Below are 26,910 nucleotides of genomic sequence, written 5' to 3'. Positions count from 1 at the left end.
TGCTCCTCTGCGGACTAGGCTGAATTTAGAGCAACAAAGCTAAGAGCTGGGGTCAAATCAAGAAATCAAGGACCCAGAGACCATCAGCTCTCAGCCTCTTTGCGGGGGTGGAGTCCCTCTGTGCCACAACGGTAAGTGCCAGCATTAAATGTGTATAAAGGTGCAGGAAACTATAAGGTGCTTTAGCTTACTACAGTAGGAGAGGGGGAAAAGTACATGAGTGAATCATACAGAGTGTGCTGTTATAGTGGTCTTGGAACAGTGCCTAGCAGTAAAATGTTCCTCATTTCTCCCTTTCCAAAAAGCTTCATAAGAATGTATCTATTTTAAGAAAATTCCTAAGTGTCTGTACAATTTTGGAAAGCTTTCCAAAATGGCTTTATTATTAGGTTTTCTGCAAACCTGTTTTGTTTTGAACCATGCATAGTACAGAGTAACTTTAACTGGCAGAGTAACTCACTTGTTTTAAGTGCAAGAGCTGAACCTGGGAAGTAAAGGTGTTCCATCACAGAGGATGTGAGCAGAACTAAAGTTCAGGAGGATGGGGAGTGTAGAGGGATGATATGCATCCCAGGACTAGTTTATACCCACCCAAAATAAATTTAAGTGACTGGCATTCATTCAGAGCGCATCCCCTCCCCCTTCCTTTCCCCCGCTATTAGGAGCAAAATTAATCTCTTTTTACAAACAAAAAGCTTTGAGAGTCTACTGTTCTAGGGCATGCAAGTGAACGCTAATGTACAGTGTAAAAAGAGTGTAGGCTTGAATAAATTACTCTGAGAGAGGACAGTAGTCCTGCAAAAGAGACAGCTTTCCTCCAATAAGCAAAATGATTTAGCTGTTCTTGCTTTTTCAAAGTGTTAAGACTGCTGCCTTTTAAATTTACTAGCAAAATTATTTGCTTTGTTACAAAGACTTTTTTTTTTATCTCTCGGTATTGTCTTTAGGAAAAGTTTTATAATGGTCAGAACAGAGGCAGATTAATCCAAATGCATTGCTTTCAGAAATGCCATCTAGCTGTCAAAGGAAGTTCACTGCAGGGACACGTTTGTTTTAAAAGTACTGATAAGCCCTGCTATCAGCATGCTATTATATCTTGCTCTGTGGGTTATCTTAATAAAGTGATAAATAAAAACCCCTTGAAATCCAGAAAGTCAACTGTATAATAAATTTGACAAAGGGAGAGAGACCAAGTAACTGAATGTACTTATGTACTTTTAAAACAAAAAGACCAAGAAAACCTTACTGGGACAATAGACCTGAAAAGGGAGAAAAAAATCCTTTCCCTTGCCTTAACTGTTGCTCCATCAGTTACTTCAAGTAGTTTTTCGAACATTTTTTGTTGACAAAGTGAGCGGTCCCTTCCCTCTACCCAGTTATTAACTGCTGGTGATCAAGTATTTGTGAAGGTGAATCTAATCACATGAAAAATATGCTGAATGAGCAAATGTGTGTTTGTGCAAAGTATGGCAGTCACAGTCAATTAACTGTTTGTTTGGGGTCTGTGTGTTTGTTTTTTCTAAGTTAGAAACTCAAAACCAAAGCTTTGTCATTCTTACTTTCACCCATCATTTGGGAGAATACTCAGTTTGGTGTGGTAATTGTTAAAAATGATTTGCTAAATTATGTTTCTATGGATTGACTGTGAAACAGTGCTCAGCAGCACAGCGTGCAATTAGTTAGGATGTTGGGGATGTTTAGTACACTTTGCTTGCCAGATAATAAGGCATTTCTGTCTACAGTAGTTACTAGCTCTATTTATGGGAAGTTATTCACTGAACAGGAATCACACACTAGAACTAGCAAAGATTCTTTCTCAGAGCTCAAAATGGAATATTGTTTTCCTCAGCTGGACCCCCCTCTGCCAATGGCACCATGTCAGGTTGCCTCAGCAGCTGCTTTTAGTTTCACAATTTACATGGGTGCTATAATGACATTTTTTCTCATTGATGTGGTGGAAAAATCTGGCATCTTTATGCTGTTTTTCCTGCTTTGATATGTTAAAGCCTATTTTCTATTGACTGTGAGATTTGGCAATGAGTGTTGAGTTCAGATATGGGCCTGTACCAAAATCCCTGGATTCCTACATCCATGAAGTATAAGGAGGTTAATAACTAGATCCAAATGTCTTGGCTCTGGTCTATTCCTGTTTTAAATGCACATCGCTTTGGCCACATGTTTAAAATTTTTTTTGAGGTGATTAAGACTGAAAGAAATCTTTCAGGCTCCAGACACAGTTTTAAAGAGGAAATGACATTTAAGAATCTTACGGTTATTTAAGAAAAGCTTGCTCATTTGCTGTTTAAATGTGACTTTTAGGAGCCCCCAAGGACCTACATTCCCTTTCCTCTGTTATAACTTTAGATGTAAGTAATATTTTGGAACTCCTTATGAGATGTGCTGAGGAAGCTAAGGTGGTTTTGTGCCTGTCCTTTCTGTTTGCTTGAGGAGACTGGTGAAGAAGGCTAGCAGCATACATTCAGGTAATGCAAATACCTCAAAATGGTTTTTGATCCTAAGTGATCTACCTATAAGCTTTTAAGAAAGTGCCATGTATGTATATACTAAACTGCAAAAAGTTGTGGTGGCCTATGGTAAAAAATACTGTAACGTGGTGTAGGAGGCTGCACAGATTGTTGCTGAAATGGTGTGTATTCTGCTTTTTTAATTGATCAGCTTCTACTACTCTGGCTAGCTTAATGGATTTAGTGGCTCTCTGTGAATACAATTACATATGCATCTGCCAGCTGCTTGTGGTATCCCTGCCTCAGCAAGAAAAGCTGTTCTTTGGCTCTGTTGGCTCGCTGTGCTTTGTGGCACACAACACTGATTTATTAGGCAGTAGGTGCATTTTTTTCTCTTTTTCTTGAATGACTGAACTATGATGTCACTTTTTGTCTTGGCTTTAACCTTTTAGAAAACTTTTTTTTTTTCTGCAGACTATTCTCTTAACACTAGGAAAGTGGGAAATATCTCAATGTTCATTGCAGAGCAACTCTTGTCTACCCCAGCACATTCCAGGGCCACCGAATCATTTGTGGTGAGAATGATTCAGATCTGGTTAAGATGATTTAAAAGAGATGTCATGGGCATACTGCAGTTGTGCATTTAAGAAAATACTGAGAGTTTTTACTGCGTGATTGAGACCACATGGCTCCAACTTAGACTTTAAGATGGAAATCATTGGCTACATGTACTCAAACAATTATTTTTTTTTTTTAATTGCCTAGAGGCTGAGAGTTTGGGTCATAGCATTTAATGGTAAGGTCAGGGTTAAAACAAATAGTTTTTAGTGTTCCTTTGAATAAATGAAAAATAGCTTCTTTGAATATTTTGCATGAGATGAAAACACGCTTCTCTTAAAAGAGAGCAAATGTATCTCAGGAATTCTTTTGGCCATTACAGGGTAATTGGTGACCTGATTTGAGAGTGAGAAGGATAGAGATAAGGGAATATCTCCCTGTCATAAATCACAGTAAATAGGTTCCACTCCAAATATATTATGGAAGATACCATAAGTAAAAAAGAAAGACCTTTTTTTATTGCATACAATTTAATTGCTAACTCTCTGCATTTTGTGCTGCTCTTAAGAAGATTGAAAAGTTTATGTAACTAAACTCTTTTTAAATTGTTTTAACTATCTACATACAGTATATCCCTACTATGAAGAATGAAATTTTCATAATCTATATTCTTTTTATGCATATTCTTTATTCTGAAATATTCTTAATAAAATCTTGTTCTTCCCTCAGAGCTCTCACTTCTTTCTTTTCAATTATAACATTTCTCCCATAAGCTGGTGCATAGCTTTGATGTAAAACTTTCATCCAAATTTCCCTCAAATGAGAGGGAAGGATTAGATTATGAAAGTTATTTTATATGGATACTTTTGAAATTACTAAAAAAGTCCAAGGTTTTTCAAACATAGAATGCAGATCAAAAGTTACAGCATTGAAAAACACTGTTTATTCTTGCCTCTATTTGGAAGATGAAGTAATGATGAAAGGCAGTTCTTACACTAATTCACCATAATTTATCTAGAAATAATACAAAAGTAATATTCTACAGCAGGAAATCCAATAAACAGTATTTATGAGCTTTTTGCTATCTTTAAAGATTGGGATGGGGAAAAAGAAGAAAATATCAGTCCTGTAGCTGTGTACATCCCTTTCAACTAGTTCCTTGCTTAACATTGCATCTTTCTCAAATTTACAGACCACACATGAACTTTGTTCTTAACTTATAAAAAGGTTGAAAACTTAAAAAAAAAAAAAACTAAAAAAAAAAAAACAACCCCCAAACATTAACCAGAGTTCATGAATCACAGTTAATTTCTGCCTCACATAAACTACAATGTAAATGTTTAAATGTTTTTGCAGATTTTTGTAACTTTGAAGTCCGTAATGCAGGTGGGAAAGCTATTATTATTTCTGAATAACTGCTATGGGAATTAATCAGAGATCAAAATGTATACTACAGTGCCTTGACATTCCTGCCTGTGATGTGATGTGTTGTGTCAGTGTTCAGTTTTAGTGAGTTAATGCATATAAATACATAGAATCAACTGGATTTGCTTTTAGTCTACACAATCTTAATTGTACTGTGTATAAAACAGTACAGTTTTTCTACAAATACACAAGAAAACATGGCCTTTAAGATGCCCGGTCTTAAAAGATGTATCTTGTGCCTGAAGTCCTTGACAAATTCCAGAGCCCCTCAGTGCTTTATAGATCAAATGAAGCAAAGGTGACAAGATTCTGCTGTGTTGTACAGGTGGGAATATTCCTGTGTCTTCACATGTATACCAGAATATCCTGCTCTTTGAGACATCTTTAGGCCAGCTTTTATAGGGTATGTACATATAGCTGTATACAGATATTCATCTGTTACTAGATTGAAAGTTGTCATTCTTCCTAAATAGTGACTATGTGCATTTTTTCCTGTTATGCGGTCTACATTGCACTGTGCATATGTAAAACAGGCACCCTCTCTTTAGTCAATTTTTCAAACAATGGGCAGAGGCACACTGGAAAAGGAAACAAGAACCAACGAATTCCAGGATTTACAGGGGTCATAGCAAGCATATATAAACTCGAGTCATTGCAAAGAGGAGTAGACCTTAAAGCAGTCTTGAGTGTTGACCCTCAATCTGTTGGATTCCTAGGGAATTTTTGATTTTCCACTAAAACCTGCTCTTGCTATTGTTTCAGGTTTCATAATAGTTGTGAAAAATACAGATGGTATTCTTTGAGGCATGGCTGGCTAGGCTGGTGTATGTCAGTAGGTAGGAAGAATCTTGAAAATTTGAAAATAATCTTGAAATGAATGTTTGGAGCAAGGAGGCACTAGTCACAATTATGAAAATAGTCACCAAAGCAGAAAGCATGGGTACATGCATGATCTAGGATCATACCATATTGACAACTATCAAACATGGATTTGAGCTTGCCTGATAAAGCTGAAACTAAAGACTGAAGTGAGAGCTGGGCTGTCATGCAGCTAGTGAGGGGTGTAAAGGCAGTCAACTGATACCTGAACAGATAGCATAAGTTAGTCATTATTATTTAGAAAAGGTGATGGCTTGTCCTCAGACCTGGCTTAGGGAGGGAGTGCAATCCTCCTTTAAGGAAGATTGCTTATGTGCTGTGAAATGTACAGTACTGTAGCACTTAACCCTAATGACAGATATCTCACTGTATAAACTGAGCATATCAATCAGATTTTGCCTGTGGAATATAATTTCAGTAAAGGAATTCTATGTAAAGGATGCTGAGGAAAAAGTGTCATAAGTTTTGGGAGACTGAGGCTCCAAAGACAGAAATTCCTTCCCCACCCTTTCCTTCCTATTATCTGCTGTTTCAACTAGACCTTTTTATACAGCACACTCTAAATCTGTCCTAGGACACCACAGATGTTATCCCAAAGTCTTAAATCTTATTTTACCTCTTTTAATGGGTAACGTTTTGCTATATCTATGATTCTATTTGCCTCTGAGGTAGGATATAAGAAAACAGCATGCTACAGAAAAGTACTGTTACCTGTAAATATGAGGGCTATTATGTAGAGATCAAGCCTTTTTTTTCTATGAGCAACTGTGAAAATGATATTTGATAATATTAAATTATGAATCAGAACAGGTATTATCAGTATTGTTTTGCTAGTTAATGTTGGAGATTAATTCAGAAAGGTTCTAGTTTCCTACAGACCAGTAGGCATAAAAACTTGTTAAAATGGTGGCTTTTCTATCTGTAAATACATGATATAAACACAAGTGTTGCAAATGTCTGTGAGTATAGGGCATTCTAATCTTGAGTTCTTTGATGATGACAATTTCCTCCATTGACATCCCAGCCTTCCAAGACCTGTTGCCAGTATTGAAAACTGTGGTCAGAGCAGGACTGAGGTGCTTCTTCTCTACATCCTTTGGCACTCTGCAGTGATGCCACTATCTGCAGGCTGAGTCTTACTAAGTTTGACTGCTGTCATACTTAATGCAAGGCACTCACAAAACTGCTGACAGCTTCCTTGCTTTGGTGCCAGTTTCTGAGTTGCTGACCTGACCCAAATGAATCAAATATTTTAGCTTCTGCTCAACAAACTTACACTGACTGTCTCTAGCTTAGAAATAATTAAAAAGTAAGAAAAAAGATGATAGTAGGCATAGTACCCATATAAAAATGAATAACTGCTATGAGAATTAATCAGAGGTCAAAATGTATACTACAGTGCCTTGACATTCCTGCCTGTGATATGATGTGTTGTGTCAGTGTTCAGTTTTAGTGAGTTAATGCATATAAATACATAGAATCAACTGGATTTGCTTTTAGTCTACACAATCTTAATTGTACTGTGTATAAAACAGTACAGTTTTTCTACAAATACACAAGAAAATATGGTCTTTTGTATTGGCTGTGTAGGGTTACATTTTGCATTTTATTTGATGTAGTTTAGCTAATTTTGCAGGTGCCAATTAAAAGTTTATGTATTCAGCTACTATCATGTAGATAACTGTCTTCTAGAGGCATCATTTAGTTATGGCTATAAAAAGCACAGTGATGGCAATATATGTTACAATTGTTGTAATAGCTTTCTACCTTTCCAAACATCCAAAGATGTTTGCCAGTTTTTAAGGTTAAACAACAAATTCGATGGTTACCACTTCCATGTGTTCAGTATAAACAAGAATGTACATCCTGAATGGAGGTTTCCTTTTAGTTATTGTTGATTTGCAAGTTATTAAGGTTTCATAATTTAATATCGTTGGTTTATTCTCTGTGGACTAGAGTGGTTAGTCTCAAACAGTTTTCATCTTCTTCCCCTAACTAACTCACCACAATCATATTAAATGCAATCTACCTTATGTGTAGCATTCAAATTGCATAAATGCATTTTCATCCTTATAACTTTACATCTTTTTTCTTACTTCTAACTCTTTACAATCCTTCCCTCAAAGTTCAAAATGTTATTTCACTGGAAGATTATGCCTGGCAATTCTGTAATAGGTACCCTTCCCCATGAAGGCAAAATAATGACAGCATGCTCTTTGAAAATCCGTTTCTGGCCGAAGGAGTATAAGCAATAGCTAAGAGCGGCATTTCAGTTATAGGCACTATGCATTCTATTTCAGCTAGACAAGGAATCATGTTAATCCTACAAGCCTCAACAGTTCTTTGTGTCTGAAAAATGTTCAGCATTTCACACGGGATTATTAAATGGTTTTTTCTTTTTTTAACCTACTGTAACCATCTTCACTGCTTTTAATTTTTTTCTTTTCCTTCCCTTCCATGATCTTCTTAATTTCCTATCAAATACCAGAAGTGGTAACTTCATTTAAGCATAGCTCTACATAAGACAAGTGATGGTACCTTCAATCTAAGTGAACAAAGTTACAGCTGTTTACTGAGCTTAGGTACTTGACTGCTTTCAGACTTCATGGAAGGTGCCCACATAAAATCCTTCTGCAACTGGCAAACAGACTCGTAAGAATGAAATTCCAGTATTTCATTGACATGCAGGGCTGTATAATAACTTACATCCATCTCTTCATGCCAATCTGCTAGCTTCCAAAAAGATTGAGTAATTTTATGGCTAGTAGTACATCTGGTAATGCAAGGTCAGAATCTGCTCTTATTTTAGAGACATGGTCAGCACATAGAAGGTGGCCTTCGAATTAAGACAGTGGAAATTGAGTTTTGAGATGGCTCTTACTTTTCTTGGGAGACAGTAGACAAAGTGCTTAACGTCAGTTTCTCAATAGTAAGACATATCTAATTATTTCATGTCCAATTACTATTTCAGTGCTTAAAGATCTATTCATTGGGATCTTCTTTAGAGAAACGTTTTTATTTAGCTCCTGCAGACACAAGAACATTCATTGTGCAATTAAATTCTGTCTAGACTGTTGTTAACAGGTAGTCCAATGCTTATATTCAATAAGATGTGCCATATGCTAGACACTGGAAAATTACGGTGAATGTTCTTACTGAAAATACACATGAGGGTATGGCCAACCTAGAAGAATGGGAAAAATGTTTGGGGGAGAAAATGGTGGAATAAAATGAGGGAGGCCTAGTATGCTGCCCTAGTGGACTCTTCCAGCATGCTCTGAAACCGAGAACAATCTGAATGGAATCAGGAATGTTGTCTCCATACCATATGTTTGTTTTCTCTGAAACATTAAACTTTAGCTCTGTTCTCATATGCTTTATGCACCACTGCTGTACTCTCAGTACAAGACTGGATGCATTTGAGGACTACTTTTTATATGTTTGAGACATCTTTCTGTAATTTTGTTTAAACAAATATTTGAAGATGCTTCATGGAACATAAACCAGGCAGAATTTCATGGATTAACTTTCAAGTCCATCTTGGAGAGAAAATTTGTATCTATGTATTTCCATGTATAGCAAAATCCTTTAGCTACAGGGTGAAAAATGCAGAGCAGCATCTCTGCTTTGGAAATTTAACATTCTGATTTTTGGGGGAAGAGATGATAAGCATTGCATGAAACAAAACAGCAGATAAATCAATTTTTTTGCTGGCACAACTACAGACACAAGGAGAAAGGGTCTGCTTGACTTACTGACAAATGAATTAGTGGAGCAATCTGAAATGCAGATAATGTCTACCACACTTTGACTTCAGGGTAAGATGTTCCAGGCCCCAGAAGGAAGTTGTACAAAACCAGTCAATTTAATTACCTGTCAGAATGAAAGAAATTATTGCTCAGTGTCTGGCTTTTCATGCCCTAAAACTATAGGAGCTCCTGTGTAGTAGTTAGTTGAATGCAAAAATTGCATGTTTCACGTGCTGGGGTTTTTCTTCTATTCAGTCCTGAGTTCTTCTGTATAACGTTTCATAGTTCTGTGACAATCCTCTGAAAGTATAAAACTCTCAAAGGGTGGTAAATAAATGGCTCTATCTGGTAACCATTTAAACTTGAATTATGTTAAAAAGTTAATGAAAGCATCTACAGTTATATTAAGCACAGAACTGCAGAGCCAGCTATTATCAAACTTTTTATGACTGTACTTGCTCATTCATCACATTTATAAACTGTTCTTTGTGCTCTGACACATGGAAACAGCTTCCAGGTTTATTGGCATTGGAGGCAAGCCGTTGCAGTGGAGATCAAAATGTAGAAGATATTTCAAGAGAAAAAAAAATCTTGCCGTGAAATATGAAACCTAAAAATATAAAATGAGAAAGTTCCATGAAATGTTCAGATTATAAATGACTGTAAGTTGATCTTTTACTCCACTTAATTCTCTCTGTCACTTCCTGCTCATATCACCTACTGACTTAAGTGTTAAGTCTTCTGAAATGCAGGTAAATGTATCACAAAACTACTATGGGAGCATTTTTCTTCTGTATCTTGCTTCTATTTGTTTGCTTTTCTGTTTTTACTGAGTCATAATAGACAATTGCATTGGTAGATATGTCACAAGACCAAAGCATTTTCCTTTTCAATGCATTTTAATTAATTTTGGAAATTGTAGACCAGACTATAATTCCTTAGAATCTGCAGGTCTTAGTTTGTGATTTTTTGTGGTTTTTTGGTTTGGTTTTTTGGGGTTTTTTTTTTGCCTGAAACCAATGAAACCCAGAGAGGTAAAAGATACTTTTACTACTGTATTTATGAAGCAAACAACCATTTTCCAAAGGTAAATGGCATCATTTGGGACCAAGAACAAGTGGAAATTTGAAACCATTCAATTATTTTGCCGTATCTTGTATTTAATAATACTGAAAAAAATATTGTACTATACATTATGGAGATATATAGATATATAGATATAATTAAAGTGTTGAGATATTGCAAATTTGAGGTATTTCCAATGCAGTATCTTTTTCCCCCTGATATTTACAGACTTTTATAATTTAATGTTGGGGTCTTACAGCTAAGGAAAACAAATTTCAGTGAAGGGAATTTAGCAACCTGAAGTTGAAAGGATTTTGTTGTGAGACAATATTGGCTTTTTTTCTGAAGGAAATTTATTTCAGTTTCAACATGTAATGAGAGATTGAAAAAAATTAAATATCATCAAGTGCAGACATCCAAGTTGTTGAGTATGTTCATTACTGAAATACAGAATTGTAATTGGAGTGAAGCAAAGAGGTTTTTTTGACTCTTCAGCTGTGCCAGAAAGTGCCTATTCTGAATTTTCAGGAGAGTAGCAGTTTTCTTTTTGGTTATTCTGATTCTTCTGATTCTGATTCTGATTCTTCTTTAGTGTAGCTAACCTGGAAGACAGCAGAGTTACTTCTTAGGCACTTGCAAAGAGACTAGCAATGTTGGCCCAGACTGCACTAGATGTCCAAAGCCCTTTTTAGAATTATCCCCAATGTATGGCTGAGTTGTAAGTGGTGGTAGTATGCACGCATGTGACAGGAACTCAGGTTTAGTCAAACAGATTATATAAAATATTCTTCTGTAAACACTTAGATGTCAGGTACAAAACAGTGCTCCAGAAAATGAAGTGAGAATAAATTGTCCAAGAGGAGATGATGTAGGGAAATTGATACATTAAATATTGTTAATGACTTGTAATGCAATAAGTTTTCTGAATATTCTGAAGAAAATGACTGCTGTAAAGACTCTCACTAAATTAGCCTGCAGTTATCTAATGAGTCCAACAGCCCTCAAAAATGTCTTACAAATAGAAGTGTTGAAAACTTCAGTTCTTAAATTGCATATAATTTATTCCTGGATTTTTAATTCATGCTTTTTATTCACATGTATGAACATGGTCACATAACTTTTAAATTTATATATATGTCCAAATTCACTAGTTATAGAATTTGCTCAATGAAATGAATTATTTTTTAGTAAGTGGCTTACGTGTTGCAAATAATCAACATATCTTGTAAAAAAGGTGGTTTGCAGTTCATAAGAACATAAGTGGTCCTTGAATTGCACAGAATTTTCACTCTTTCTTGATCTGATGATTGCAAAAGTATAGAAGAAACTGAATTATCTATCTGCATCTATTTGCCAGTTAAATTGCAGCTTCTCAAAGTGATACTTTTATAGCACAGGCTTGCGGCCAAAGAGGGAAGAGAAAGTTCTGTGAACGGTTTCTGAAAATGTGAAATCTGCAGGTTACACCTACACCTGGACAATGCTTTTGTCTTCAGAAAACATATAGTTAAGGTCAAGAATAATAAGTTCTTTGTGTTTTGCTAATGGACAAAGATATGGAAAAAAAGATAAATCTTTTGTGGCAAAGGGTAAAGATAGATCAAAATAGGATGTGAGGTAGGGTTTAAGCTTTGGGCTTCAAAAATGGAAAATAAGTTATTCATGCATTTCAGCATTCTATTATTTCTGAAGGTTGACTATAACATAAAGAATATTGTTTTAGAAGAAACTTCTTTAAGAGATATTTGATCATTCTGATTAGAGAAGTAAACATACAGATTTTTCCTTTAATATTGACTGCTTTTTGGCCAGTTAAAGATATATGATCTCCCTGCTGTTCTTGTTGAATAAAAACAGCTGCACAGATGTCTTTGATCCACATGATGAAACAGGATTTCCTGAAATGTGGTATCTCATTTGGATACCATTGATACATTTGCGAAATATCATTTGCACCAACCCCACAGTGCAGTCAACAATGAGTCACTTCCCTGCTTTCTTTGCTGCATGGCATAAATGTACCTATGAGACTTTGAAGCCAGATCAACAACAAAGTTGCTAGATACTTTTTTTTGTTTTCATGTTAAATATTTATGTATCTTCCTTATAGTCAGAGTTCTAAAAAAATAGTAAGCATATCCAGTTTTATAAAAAGTTATAAAAGGTTTCTCCTGCAAGAAAGGAATAGAAAGTAGTGAACATTAACCTCCTACACAACTTGTTATTACAGAAATGTATATTAATGAGAAATCAGTAAGTTTGGATTGCATGTGAGTCATACAGCAAGTACCGCTTTTCTACATGATGTAGTATCTCTGGTTATGTACAGAAAAATTAGCATTAAACTTCTGCATTATAGGCATAAGTAGGTATACTTCCCTTTATTAATTCCAGGTATTTCATTACTGCATCACAGCATACATATTTCTTTTATAGCACTGCAAGATTAACAGAGAGATATGAAATTTATAGCAATAAAATTACTAAATTAGAATGTGTTTGCTTTATGAACTTATTTTTTCTTTAATTTTTCATAGTACATAAATTATGATTAATGTAAAAAAAAGTCAGTTTATTTATTTAAATTATTGTTTGTGCTTCTTTCACACCAAGGCAACTACTTTTAAAATCCCAAAAAATACCTAAAAAGCAAGTATGAATCTAAATATAGCTGTAAGCATTCCTTTAAAAAGTAATTAATAAAAAATACCAATTTGTATTACATTTCATATTATAATGCTCACAGTAGTTTGGACTATGATGCTCCATTAAAAATATTACAGGAAGCTGAGATAAAACAGTAGGACCTGAGGAAACAAGAGGTAGTTGCCTCAGTTGCAAATTTGTAGCAGTGAATTTCAGTACATTCAGCAACTTCAGAAAAATACATTTTGTATCAAAAATTCTTATTGTGCCTGAGAATAGTTTAGCAGTAGCACAGTTGAAATCCGCAGCATGCGTTATACCACTGCCAGAGAAATGCAAAATAAAGTGGTAACTGTTGAGCAAATAATTTAAAATGCACCTCATCCAAAAAGTAAAAGAAATGTTCTTTAAAAGGTTTGGTATATGGAAAGTTGTACATTTAGAAATCATTGCTTTGCTTAGTGTTGTGTTTAATTTTCATACTTTGTATCATCAATTTTGTCTTTTCTTGTGTGACTACCTCTATCATTCAGGTAACTAAAAGCTTCCATTGAAAATATTTTTTTAAAGCTTCTATACTTAAAAGCTACCAAGTGAAGCCAATAGTTGCAAAGTCAAGGACAAGATACAATCTTGAAAAAAAAAAAGAATTTCTAAGCTGATTCTGTGATTTTAAGACAGAACAATTACTTTTTAATCCAGTCTGACAATGCTGCCTTTCTTTTGTAATTAGTTATACACACCTAGGTAAGGCTGTGGAACATTGCAGTACCCAGAGAGAATGTCATGAACTACAGGCTGTAACTCTGAGCACCTTGTACGAAGCTATCAAAATCTCAAGCTAACTTTCAGATTATTTCCCCAGCTGAAACAAGGTAGAGTCCTTGTTCCACGGGTAAGGTGAACTGAAAGAGTCTTGGAAAACCTACACAAGAATGTAGGGAAAAAATTTCCTAATGGCAGGAATAAGCTAAAAAATTCATCTTTGGAGTTACTGCAGGTTGCAATCAGTGACAGAGGCCATTGCTCACTGTTCTTGGAAGCTTTGCAGCCTATAGCTCAGCTGGTCTCATCTATTACTTCTGTACCCCTCCACTTTGCATCCTTGCACAAAACATGATGCAAAGCTTCTCTTCAGTAGAAGCAGAATTCACCTGTAGGAAATGGCAGACTGAAATGTTGATACCTGTCTTGAAAATACAATGATTTTGGTATTCACTTGCCATTTCTTTGGCACTTTAGGAGGACAGTTTTGGTCTCCAAGTACCTCATTGTGCAGTTTACTCAGCTGGATGTGAAGTCCTCACTGAAATTTGTGAGAGCTGGGAGAATACTGTGCAACATCTGAAGAACCAGTTAAATAAGTTGAATTAATGTACATTGCTTATAATGTAGCACACTTTTTATTATACAATTGGCTTCTATAGTTTTAAATATATAGTGATATTTCTTAATTGCTTAACTGAAGGTTCAGGCAAAACACCAGCATTTATAGTCAGATTTTTTTTATTTTTTTTTTAGGATTACAGTATATAAATATTTAAAGTATGTGTGTTGTTATTGGTAACTCTCTTATGAATTATCTATACAAATAATGAAATATCTATTGCATAAAAATTGGGCATTGTGTAGAGAATTATAAGCATCTGAATCATTTGATTCCTGCAGTGTACTCTAAATCTTTTATGACAAAGCTGATTTCTTTAAAAAATCAGGTTAAGTTCTTTAGGTAGTAATGTTTTATAGTCTGGAAGTGTTGGACTGCTTAGTTTTAATGGAGAAAAACAAAATGGGAGTTACACTGTGTTGTGATGGAAATGCTGACTCTGCCAGTATGGGAATGTCAGAGTATTTCATTTTGACTTTTCTTGCTGGACATACTTAACACCACTAAGGATAAAATTACTTTTTAATTTACAACTTACCTCTCTGCACTTTCTGTAGTGGTCAGAATTCCCTATTATAGATCTGAAAGTTTCACTTCAGCTGCCATTTTAAATTAACTTTAAGTGTGCAGAGAGGAAAACCTCTCTATTCCTCAGTGACTCTCAAAAAACATAAGTTCCAGCAGGATTATGCATTAGAGAGAGCCTTGAACTGTTTTTCTTAAGACCCTTGTGCTTACTTAGTCAGTGTACTGTTCAACTCTGTTTATATTTTGTTTGGGGTCATTAAAATCCTGGACACACGTGTTCCTCTGTATTTCCATGCATGGAGGATTGTGAGGGCATAAAGAAAAGTGAATAGAAAGGCATATTGTGTGGCTTGCTACTTGATGTCAGTGTGCATGAACTGCTGCTCACCTGGCATCTGACTGTCCTTTTTTGTTTGCTGTTCTGGTTTTGCAGCAATGTAGCCAGTGGAAAAGCAAAGAGGGTTTAGAGCATGAAAAATGAGTACATAATAATTGTTCCCCTGCTACCAAAGTATCTCTTCCTTGTCTGTTGACTTTCCAGTCTAGTGTCTGCATTAAATACTTAATTGCTATAATTTTAATATACAGGAGATACAATGTAGATGTAAACTAAGCATGGTTGAAGAAAAAGCAAGTCAGAGTAGAAATGCACATAAGAAGAGAAATTGTAGAAAGAGAACGTGGAAGAAAGTAGGAAAGAACAGAAAAATTCGGTGTAATTTGAAATTTGGTAAGATACAGAATGACTAATAAAATTTACTTCAGTTATGTAAAATGTGTGTTCTTTTATTTTTTTAAATTGATCAGCCATTATCTGACATCTTACAGTCGTTTCTGTTCTTTTTCAAGGGGACAGTTCTCTACAAATTTACATGAAAGGTAGCATAGCCTGCAGGAATGCACCCACGGTGCAAGCTGGGAGTCTTATTCTGTGGACTGATATGTACACATATCTGCCAGCTCTTTTGTTGGTGTTGCTGCCTGTGTTGTTTCTACATAAATACTTAATACAATACTGAGAACCTGCAACACAGGGATAGAGAAATGAGTTCATATTTTTACACTTGGTGTTCAGAAGTTGTGAAAGAGGTGTCTTTTTAAAACAATGGTCTCAATATAGAGAATTTTCTTTTTCTCAAAGCATTTGCCATGCGTTTGTTCCTCTATGTTATTTTCACTGTCTTTTGGGTTGGGTTTGGTTTGGGGTGTTTTAACTCTCCAGAAGTATTGTTGCCTTCTTGCGGCTAGAAAGTAATCCTCTTATCCCCACGAGAATCAGTAGGCTGGAATAGACTGGACATGAGTTAATGCTGCCCTAGTTAGCATAAAACTGGAATTTTCTTGCAAGACTTGCTTTGTGGCTATTTTTCTGTGTCTAGCCATGAGTCCTGGTTTCTTTGGGTCAGTTTCCCTTTGACAGTGATTTGTTGCATGCTTTAGTGATCCCTCTGCAGAAAGAGGGAATGCTTCATAGATTTATCTTTGAATCTTTTTCAGTCCTTAGGAGGAGAAAATTCTCTTCCATGATTATTCTGATTGTAATGCAGTGAGGCTGACTGCATAAATATATATATATAAGAGATGAAAAAGTAGAATTCAGTCTGTGTTTGGGAAAAAAATGTTTCACTTATTTTTATTTGATGTCCTTTTTCTGAATTCACAAACTCTCTTGAACTGAACTGGCAACTGACAAGTTATTGCTGAATAAGTATTTAAATTGTGTATTTTCTTTTTCACCTAATTTTGATGTAATCACCAAAAGAAATTCATAACAAGTAATCCTCCTCTTTTATCAACATGTACACAGAAAAAAAATACAATTAGAAAAGGAAAGAGAGTACAGCTAAGCCTCTTCCAGTGTTTGTCATTTCAAATACCTATGCTCTTGCCAAGGTGAATTCTTCTTTCCGCAATAAACTCCGGAGTCCCACACCAGGTGTGTTTCCCATGCTTCAGACATTGCCTTAATGATAGCTGAGGTAATTTGGTATTGAATTGCTTACTCATATGCTTTTCTCTGGGGCAGACAGTGTCTGATGTAGCAGGTCAGGACTCGTTTTCAGTATGACACTGATGTGATACAAGTCTTAATCCCAGCTAGTGCTGAGGAATAGCTCCCACTACTTGAGACTGACCATGTGTATGTACAAACCAAGGGACAATGTAGAACTTGTCCTCCTAAGAAAACAGTTCACTTATTGAATGTTATCTGACAAAAATATATAAATGGATTTTTTTTTATTTTAGGTTCTTATGCTTATGATGATTTCTTAAACATTTTGTGAACATGGAATTTAGGAAACAATAGAAAGCCATACAGCTTGCATGAAACTAAAATGGGATCTGTCTGAGAAAATAATTAGGCTTGAAGGAGAGATTTTCCTTTGCAGGATGTTTCTGGAAAGGAAAGAAAAATAGAACAAATGGTTATGTAGGGCCTCATATTACAGGCTCTTGTCTGTGATTGTCTAGAAATTGAATTAAACTCTCTCTTGTGCATATTGTTTAAAATGTAGCTTAGGAAAGGCTACACAGAGGTTAGGACTCTGAAGGTCTAATAATCAGAAATAGTAGCAGAGGTCCTCACACTGGTGGAAGGGACAACTTGTAACAAGAGAAAAGGAGGGGAAGAGGGGGGAAGAGAAATGTTAATTTTGGCAGTAGAGCTGACAGAATAGATTTGTCTCCAAGGCAAATAGTTGTAAAAATAGGCCAAAGGGGTCTGCTGAGTAAACAAATGGAAGTTTGTTAGTTCTTTCCAAAAATGATGCTTTCTATGTGCACTATATAGGCAACAGAAGACAGGAAAGGAACTTGTTTGTATTTTAATTACTGAAAACAATTGCATATAGCTTTAATGCCACTACAAACTGAGGGGTTTGCCTTCAGGAATAAAACATATATTTTTTATAAATACAAAGAGCTTGCCCACAATTATATTGTTAAGGGGAACTGTGTTATGTGTAAACCTGGTAGGTTTCTTAACTCTGCACTTTGAAATAAGCATGACATTTTAAGTTTTACAATGTAATATTTTCAGAAAGATGTTTTAAAACATTTTTTATTTATGTTAATTGCATGAAGTTTGTAGCTAAAAAGAACAATATAAGTGAGGCAGTTCAATTTTAAAGACACCTTGCTGATTGTTACTTTATAGTATCTGTCATCCTGTAGTCTTGCATACTTGTCCTAAATAGGTAGGGAGAGTTCTGTAACTCCTTGGGGTTATTTTGGTTTTGGGGGTAATTGGAAGTCATCTGATAGAGGGGAAAAAAAATTAATTCTGAAGTATTACTGGGATGTAACTGCAAAAATTCTCTCATCAACACATACAAATTAAAGTAAAAACACCAATTTTTTGTGGCAAATTTTAAGTATATAAAAATTATTTTTTAAAATTCGGTCATCTTTTACTTTGCATTGACTATCCATAAATTTCTGAGGTTATATTTGTTAATTTAAAAAAAACATACTAGAGTAGAAAATTAAAATTTGGAGGGGTAAGGTCCCTTTTGAGGCTTGCTGTCAAGAGTTGCTCATTTTGTCTTTATTCTTATTAGAGCAAGATTTTAATTTTGCGGTGGCAGAGGAAGAAGAGGAAAAGGAGGGAAGAGAGAGGACATAGAAAAACACAGACTAGGGTTACGGGGTGAGAAGAAGGGAAGAAAGAGAGGTAAAGATCCAAATGGGTTTGCAGGACTAGAGTGGGAATAACAGCCCTGTCAAGGCTTGGCAAAATTTGTTTTCAGGATATAGGGACAATTTGAGAACAGTAGAATGGTTGCTCATGAGTGATTTTCCTTTAATGACTGCAATCTGCCTCCCCTCCCTGCAAAAATGCACAGCAGACACTATAAACCGAGAACTACCTACTACTTCTCATACTTGCTGGGCTGCCAGAGAGAGAGAAATCAGGGCATAGCCTAGGGTAATAGAACTACCTGATATGAGGGCATCAAACAGAAAAAAGGTAGGAACAGGTACTTTCATGGCCGCATTGTGGGTTGAGAACATAGAGTAGCTTATACTGGCAAATGTTTGATTGACCTGATGTGAACAAAATTATGCTGTGCTTTTACCTACTTATAAGTCACCCTAGATAAGTGTCTGTTTTGTCTGTACCTAAATCCAGCACTTTTTTGGGGGCATACCTTTTTGGTAGTGGAAGATATATTACTTACAAACATAAAAATCCAGGCCTAGGAAACTAGTTTATGTTCTTGATCTAAAGCAAGAGTAAACCTATTTAAAGCTTACCAATATGGAACCTGTGCCATGGGATTATGTTAGGTTAACTGGACAAGATGGACAAAAATCCCAGAATCACAGAATGGGTCAGGTTGGAAGGGACCCCAGTGGGTCATCTGGCCCAGCCTCCTGGCTCAAGCAGAGCACATAACACAGGATTGCTTCCAGACAGTTCTTGAGTATCTCCAACGTGGGATACTCCACACCTTCTCTGTGCAATCTCTTCTGGTGCTCAGTCACCCACACAGTAAAGAAGTTCTTCCTAATATTCTGGTGGAACGTTATGTGAATCAGTTGCCTGTTGTCTCTTGTCCTATTGCTTGACACCACTGAGCAGAACCTGGGTCCATCCTTTTGATACCCTCCCTTCAGATACTTATATACATTCATGAGATCCTGTCTCAGTTGTCTCTTCTCAAGGCTTCATCCCCCTATTCTTATATGAGAGATGCTGCAGTCCCTTAATTATCTTCATTGCCCTGTCAACAGGAGCTCCAGAAGCTCCATGTCTCTCTTGTCCTGAGGAGCCCAGAACTGGACACAGCACTCCAGGTGAGGCCTCACCAGAGCTGAGCAGAGGTGCAGGATCACTTTCCTTTCCCTGCTGGAATGCTCTTCCTAATGCACCTCAGGACACTGTTGGCCTCTTGGCCACATGGCTCATGGACAGCTTGGTGTCCACCAGGACCTCCATGTCCTTCCTCTCAAGCTGCTTTCCAGCAGCTCACCCTCCAGCCTGAACTGGTGCCTGTGATTATTCCTCCCCAGGTGCAGGACCCCACATTTGCCTTTGTTGAATTTCAGCTGGTTCCTCTCTGTCCATCTCTCCAACCTGCCAGGGTCCCTCTGAAGGGCTGCACAGCACTCTGGAGTATCAGCCACCCCTCCCAGCTTTATGTCATCAGTGAACTGGCTGAGGAGGCACTTTCTCATCCAGCCAAGCCATTGATGAATAATACTAGGCCAAATATAGACACTTGAGGGACACCACTAGTGACAGGCCTCCAGCTAGACCCTGTGCCACTGATTACAAATTCAGATATTTTGTGTGCAGAATCAGTGGGGTTTAGATAGATGGGAGTGATAAATTATATTGAAATGGATTAGACTATGGTCAAAACAAACCAATACACAAGTTATGCAGGAAAAGCTCATTTACCAGAACCAGGACAGGAAATAGTTTTAAAATATAGGTGTGTTGTGTACAATTTTCTTAGTATGCAGAAATGTCTCCCTACCTTTTAAACAAAGTTTATTCTAGCAAGTTATTTTTTTGTGAAATACTTTCTTTGTTAAACACTTCAAAATACCATGTGCCGATTTCAGTAGCAATTTAGATTTTTGCAGCAGAGTGTAATGTCTTCTTGTGTGCAATGAGCCTGAACCAATCCTTTATATTCTTTTTTCTTTGTCTTTTTAAATGTGTGTGGGCTGCAGATGGTTCTGTGAAGGAAAAGAACTCCAGAATTCCCCTGACATTCAGATCCATTCTGAAAGTGGAGGACTTCATTCACTAATTATAGTAGAAGCCTTTGAAGACGAATCTGGACGCTATACTTGTCTGGCTTCAAATTCTTTTGGTTCAGATAGCACATCAGCTGAAATATTCATTGAAGGTAAGAGATAAAATAATAAAATACTAAATAAAAAGATAACTAAGCTGAAGTTTACTTTTGGTTCTTTATCTTAACATTACATTCAATATGGTGGTATTTTTATGGTATTCCTCTGCTTTTCTTTAACACAACACATTTTGAACATCACATCATATTAATTCAGATCTTTCAAAAAATGTATTAGGAATCACTGAGTAGACTGCTATTTATTTAGGGTAGAAAAGAGATAAAGAATGAAATAGGAGGAACAAACAAAAACTTGGGAGTATCATTAGTTTTTAATCAGTACTTCTGTTAAAGATTTGACTAGTGATAGCAATAATGATTTTCATGATAGCAGTAATCCTCATCTCAGTTTTGAGCTGCCTCCCTGTGCTCTCCCTGCCTCTATGTGGCTGCACCAAATGAGTCTTCTTTAGTCATGTGTAAATGTACTATAACCCATTATCTTTGGTATACTGATTTTTAAGTCAGATTAAAGCCAGTCATAGTGGTTTTGTCCAGAAACAACTGCTCGTTATTGTCAAAATATTTCCTGACTGCAAAATTAGTCATGACTCAAGTATTATTTTCTCTGAGAAAAGTTAATGATAACCATGAGTAAATTATAATTTTTTAGCAGAGAACTGTATTTCAGGCAAGATTATCTTAACTGAATACTGATTTTTTTATTTTAATTCATACGTCTCCCAAAAAATTAGGTACTATATATTCTTTTACCAGTTTTGTAACACATTAAAACTAGTTTAAATGGTCATGTGAAAGCATAAAATAAATTCACATAAGAAATCTGAATAATGACACACCAAAATTATTAAATAGCTTTTGATTGACAAAACAAAACAAAAAACTTTTTGCTGTTAATTAGCTAAATTGGGACATATGTGTCTTTATAGGATTTCTTTCATTATGCCCTTTATTCTCAGAACATTTTAATGCCCCATTGGGATATAACAACAAAATCCCCAAGACTTTCCTGAACCTTACAGATTCTAGTAAGAGTTTTCTTTACAGAACTATCATAATTTCAGAAATACTCAGGTGTAGTACAAATACATATTGCTGTGTGAAGTTTTAGGGACAGAAGCAACAGTGAAAGATGAAAGCTAAGCACAGAGATGCTGTGAATAAAACAATTCATTCTTTGACATCTGCCAGTCTTGCTGTATGGAAGTCCTATCTTGAAGTTTTGTAACGTTACTTTGAAAGAGACTCGTACAAGCCGTTAGGCTCCTCCCCTGTCATTTTTAAGGAAAGCAGATTGACACACAAGCATTGCTTTGTACATCAATGGACTTGATGACACTGATGCATCATACTTTCTTTTGTGCAGCAGGCCCAGCCATGCAAGACCTGGTTGTTCTGTGTTCTTCAGAAATCCTTTCATGTAGACCCATTTTGATGACTGGACATTTGCTTCTCTCTTCTCATCTGTTCCATGCTACTTATTGCTTTGTTTTTTTTAAATAGCATAAATTTGTAAATCAGTAGGGTACTTGGGTATTTCAGTCCCAGCATTGTTTCATTAGAATCTGTCTATGCTATATTATGCATAGTGATTATGAAGTGCTTATGGTTTGTATTAAACATACAGCTATCCATATATATGCACAAATTCCTTTAGGAATAATATGGACTGCATAAATGTCTAGAATGAATGTGTGAAGTATCTGTTGTTAGGAAAAATTAGGACAAAGGGAATAAATGCTTCCATATTTTTTTCTTTAAGTAAGCTCTGGGTATTGCCAAACACATAGATTATATCAAGACTTCCACTGGCCAAAAATAGCAGTACATAAATGTTATGTGTAGGTTAATGTAAATAGTCTGAAATGTGGATATCATGGGCAGCAAGTCGAGTCTGAAAATGTCTTGGCATACTGAGTTGCTCTCACTTAAGTTTGAAGATTTGTTATCTGTGTATAAGCCATATGTTTGCTTAAGCTTCAAATTTAAAATTTAAGTAAATAAAATTATACATTTCCCATAGAGCAATAGTACTCAGCTTTTCTTTTTCTTCTGTCTCAACCATATTTGTTTCAATAGGAAGGGAGACAGCTAGGAGTCTGGAGAAAGCAGTGTGCAATTAAATTGGCATGGTTATGATTTCTGTAACTGTTTAAAGTACATAGTTACAATCTTTATCAGATTAAAAAATGCTGTAGTCTGTTACAGACAGTTCTCAATTCTTGAAGTGAAATGCAAAAGTATCATAGTTTTTTCTTTGGAATTTAAACATTAAATAAACCCGATAAAAAGATGTGCAATTACTGAAAAAGCTTTCTTTTCCAGGTGCGAGTTCTACAGATTCAGAGACTGAAAGTTTAATTTTCAAATTAAAATCTGGAGCTATGCCACAGTAAGTATGTAAAGCAGTACCAATATTGTGTAAATGTTCTTAATAAGGGATACTGGAAAATCTTTGCTACTTTTACGATCTGAATAAGCATCTGGGGTACACTTGTGTATGCATTGCCTTTTCTATTTCTCTCATGTGATATAAATGCATAGTATTATAACTGTAAAATGTATTAATTTGCATGTTCTGTCAGAGAAGGCTGGCCTTATCCTGACAACATATTTGTTGATACCAACTCTTCATATTCACAAGTAAGTTCAAGTTAACCGAGTTTTCCTTTGTAGTCACCCAATCCAGTGCCTCCAAAGAAATATGTAGAGGACTACAATTAAAGAAACAAAATGCCTTTTAGTTTCAACTCAAATCAGTACTTTTTATTGTGTGAGGAAGTGTAAATTAGCCAAAGGTTGTGTTCTACTCAAGCTTCATCCATCTGGATCTTCATCATTCATGTTGATCTTTTCAGCTGATAATGACATATTTAAGTATGTAGAAAGTGCAAGGTGGCTTACATATTAAAAACTAACACATTCTCATTTCAGATCCTATAAAGCGCTTCCTGGGTTTTTATTTTTCAGGGCCCAAAAGAAAACTACTTCTGTTTCCTTGACAATAGGATCTTCTACACCAAAATCAGAAGTGACCACAGCTGTAATTCAACCTAACTCTGTGCACAGTCAGCAGGTAGTTTTGGACACAAATTTTTAAATTAGTAAAAGTATTTCAGATTTTCTTCCAAGATTTGCAACTCCTGAAAAACTCTGTCATTTTGAGGAATTATATTGTTAAACTATAAACTTACATTATTATATTAAGAATTATTATTTTAAAAAATTAAGTATTGTCCACTGAATGGGACATGAAAGAAAATATACATATGGATTCTTACACAGTGTGTAAATCAACTCAGCATTTGAGCAGCAGACAGATCTGGTGATGATGAAAATTACAGTTTATCACTTAATAGTGACTTGTTCTAGTCCCAAAAGAATGTACTACAAATGAATGCCTGCAATATTTTTTAGCAGAAGTTTTAAATTTGTTATTAAATTTAATATTGCTGTCATTTCTTTGGGCCTTTCAGAGAAAAATAAATTTTACTATCTAGATGTTAAATATAGAAAATCATTGTTTGTTCATTTGTACTGTCTTTATTACCACTGTGGCTGACTTAGAGTTTACATGTAAATGATAAAATACAAACAAAATCTCTGTCAGCCTTTACATGGGAAAATCTTTTCCCTTCCTTAGGCGGACCTTGATAAGCTTTTAGGTACCTGGATTTATTTATCACTGCATCAGTGAAGGGATGTAGTAGCAGGAGAAGCAAAAATACTTTGGTGCAAAGGATTTGCTTGAATCTATTACTAGGAGTCAAATTCTCAAGATGCTTTTAAGCAAAGATAATTGGATACAAAATTCTCATTGGAAGTATAGAAGCCTTCAAAGCTTGCATTTAGATTTCAGAAATATAACAGATGTGAAACAGTGATGTCTCTGAAGAAGTGTGGTAGAAAGAGAACACCATAATAAGGCTGCACATGTGAGAGTTTGCATTTTTGCATATGCGCAGGGCTGTATCATCGAAACTAGTATTCTTTCCATTTTATAGCATTGTTGCATTGCTTTGCAGGTTCAAAGTCCTACTTCATATCTGCACCATCTGGATGGACCCAAACCTATCTATTCTGCACCTATTTTTACAAAGGTATGTTTTATTTTTCATGGTTTTTATATCATACTCTTATAGTCCAAGAGAAAATATCAAAATTATGTATACTAATGCAGGAAGATTTGATCACATTCAAACTTTTCAGTATCAATTACTTCCTAAGAAAATACTTTTCCACTGCAACAATGAAGTTCTATGCATTCTACTAGTGGATTTAAATGAATATTCTGTATGAGTTTGTCTTATGCCCATGATTGTTCTCCAATGATAAATCTTTGTAAAATATAGGAAAACACCAGTTACATGTAATAGTCTTAACAAAGCCTCATTCACAATAATTTATCTACTGCTAAGAGCAAATAACACAGGCTTTTAAACTCTGATTTAGAAAAAAATTGTAAGGTAAAAATCATAGAACCGCTTTGGTTGGTGTAATGGTTTCACAATGGCTGTGCTGGTTTAGCACAGTTGGAAAAGACCTTTAAGATCATCAAGCCCAACCATTAACCCTTCACAACCAAGCCAACTGCTAAACCATGTTGATAAGTGCCACATCTACATGGCTTTTAAATACCTTCACAGATGGTGGCTCAACCACTTCCCTGGGCAGCCAGTACTTGGCAACCCTTTCTCTGAAAACAATTTTCCCAATATCCAATCTAAAGCTCCCCTGTCACACCTTGATGCCATTTCCTCTTGTCCAATTGCGTGTTACTTGTGAGAAGACCCCAACCCCCACTTCATTACACATTCCTTTCAGGTTGTTGTAGAGAGCAATAACATCCCCCCAACTCTCTGTTTCTCACAACTGAACAACCCCAGCTTGCTGAGCTGTTCCTCATGAGATTTGTGCTCTAAACCCTTTACTAGCTTTGTTGCTCTTCTTTGGACATGCTCCAGCACCTCAGTGTTTTTCCTGAGGGGGCCAAAACTGAGCATGAGATTCAAGGTGCAGCCTCAGCGTTGCTGAGTACAATAGCCAGTCCTTTCTCTAGTCCTGCTGATCATACTTTTTAGAAGAGAAATTTCTATTCAGAAAATTCTATTTGGTATTCCTTAAGTAATTACTTAAGTCAATATTTATCTTCATGTTTATCCCAAATCAAACTTAAGAACTGGGAATTAGGTAGCAGCAAAAAAAGGATGGTATGCTTCCCTGATCTATAAAATACAACTTCCATTGAAAATATTATTTCATTGTGCTTCAAACAATTATTTCCATAGTAACAATTATTATTTAATCACTACTTGTTGAACCCAAAATGAAATACTTCTGGTTATTACTTCAGGAAAACATTTGATTAAAAATTAATATGGAACAGTAAATAGTTTTGCCTAGAGATAAGAGTAAGCAAGAGTAAGCCTGGCTCTCTACAGCTGTCTAGCTTGGCTCCATCATATTCCTGTCTCATGTCAAGAAAGGTCTGATTCTGTCCCTCATAATTCTGCACCCATACTGCAGGTGTCACAGGAGGGTGAATAGTGGAGGTGCAAGAGGTTAGAGAATGTGGTTACTGCAAGGTTGGGAAGCAGGCAATTTCCAAGTAAGAGTGGGAAACAGAAGTCGATTCCCCATCCAGAAACTACCAAAGCAATCAAAACTCTGCTGTTTCTGCCTAATGCTCATATCTCTTGTCCCTGAAATTCATTATTAACTTGCTCAAGACATCTGGGACATATCCAAAAAAAAAAAAAAAAAACAAAACAAAAAAACCCAAACCTAATTACAGAAGAAACAAAAGAGATATGAAGAACAAAATATATACTTAATCCAGCTTCCTGACATAAATTTCTCTCCTTACAAAGTTCAGGGAACAGCTCAAAGATTTTTAGGTTTACATGTAACAAAATTCTTACGCATTTGATTAACTAGAGAACTAGAGATGTATGAATAGAAACTAGGAATAACTGAGCTTAGCCCTAACTTCAAGTGCTTTGCTGCATTAAGGTCTAAAACTTTGTCAATAAATTGTAAAGGAAATGAGACAGCCACTGCAGAGTAAAAAAGACTCTTTGATTTATAATCTTAAAATAGATAACAAAGGTAAAAAGAGTGGCTATCACCTGTCAGTTCTGTTACTTAAAATATTGTATTTCCCTCTCACTGCATCTCTTCATTAAAGATCTAGACTTTTCTGAAATTTTTCACATGTACAAGAATTTATTACAGCCAGAGTACTGTCTCATAAGCTATCCATACACTAGTTAATATAATAATTAATATAATAGTTAATATATCCTAATCATATTGGTGTCATCTAATTTTGCTTGGTTTGTTTTATATGGCTCAGATGAAAAGCAGCTCCACCTTCT

The 26,910-nt window shown here is 35.7% G+C and overlaps 1 protein-coding gene across 1 annotated transcript in view; it reads left to right on the top strand.

Moving 5' to 3' along the window:
- The window catches only part of LOC134564952 (palladin-like), a 285,708-nt gene that overhangs the window by 64,475 nt on the left and 194,323 nt on the right, over nucleotides 1-26,910 (top strand). The window contains exons 4-7 of the mRNA XM_063424265.1: nucleotides 20,388-20,566; nucleotides 22,859-22,925; nucleotides 23,504-23,609; nucleotides 24,559-24,633. Of these exons, the coding sequence (XP_063280335.1) occupies nucleotides 20,388-20,566; nucleotides 22,859-22,925; nucleotides 23,504-23,609; nucleotides 24,559-24,633 (427 nt within the window). The remainder of the gene's footprint in view (nucleotides 1-20,387; nucleotides 20,567-22,858; nucleotides 22,926-23,503; nucleotides 23,610-24,558; nucleotides 24,634-26,910) is intronic.

This window comes from Prinia subflava, assembly GCF_021018805.1.
Source record: "Prinia subflava isolate CZ2003 ecotype Zambia chromosome W unlocalized genomic scaffold, Cam_Psub_1.2 scaffold_2cwr_NEW, whole genome shotgun sequence".
Lineage (NCBI taxonomy): Eukaryota > Metazoa > Chordata > Aves > Passeriformes > Cisticolidae > Prinia > Prinia subflava.
Note: the sequence above shows the minus strand (reverse complement) of the source record. Positions and strands in the feature narration are given on the sequence as shown.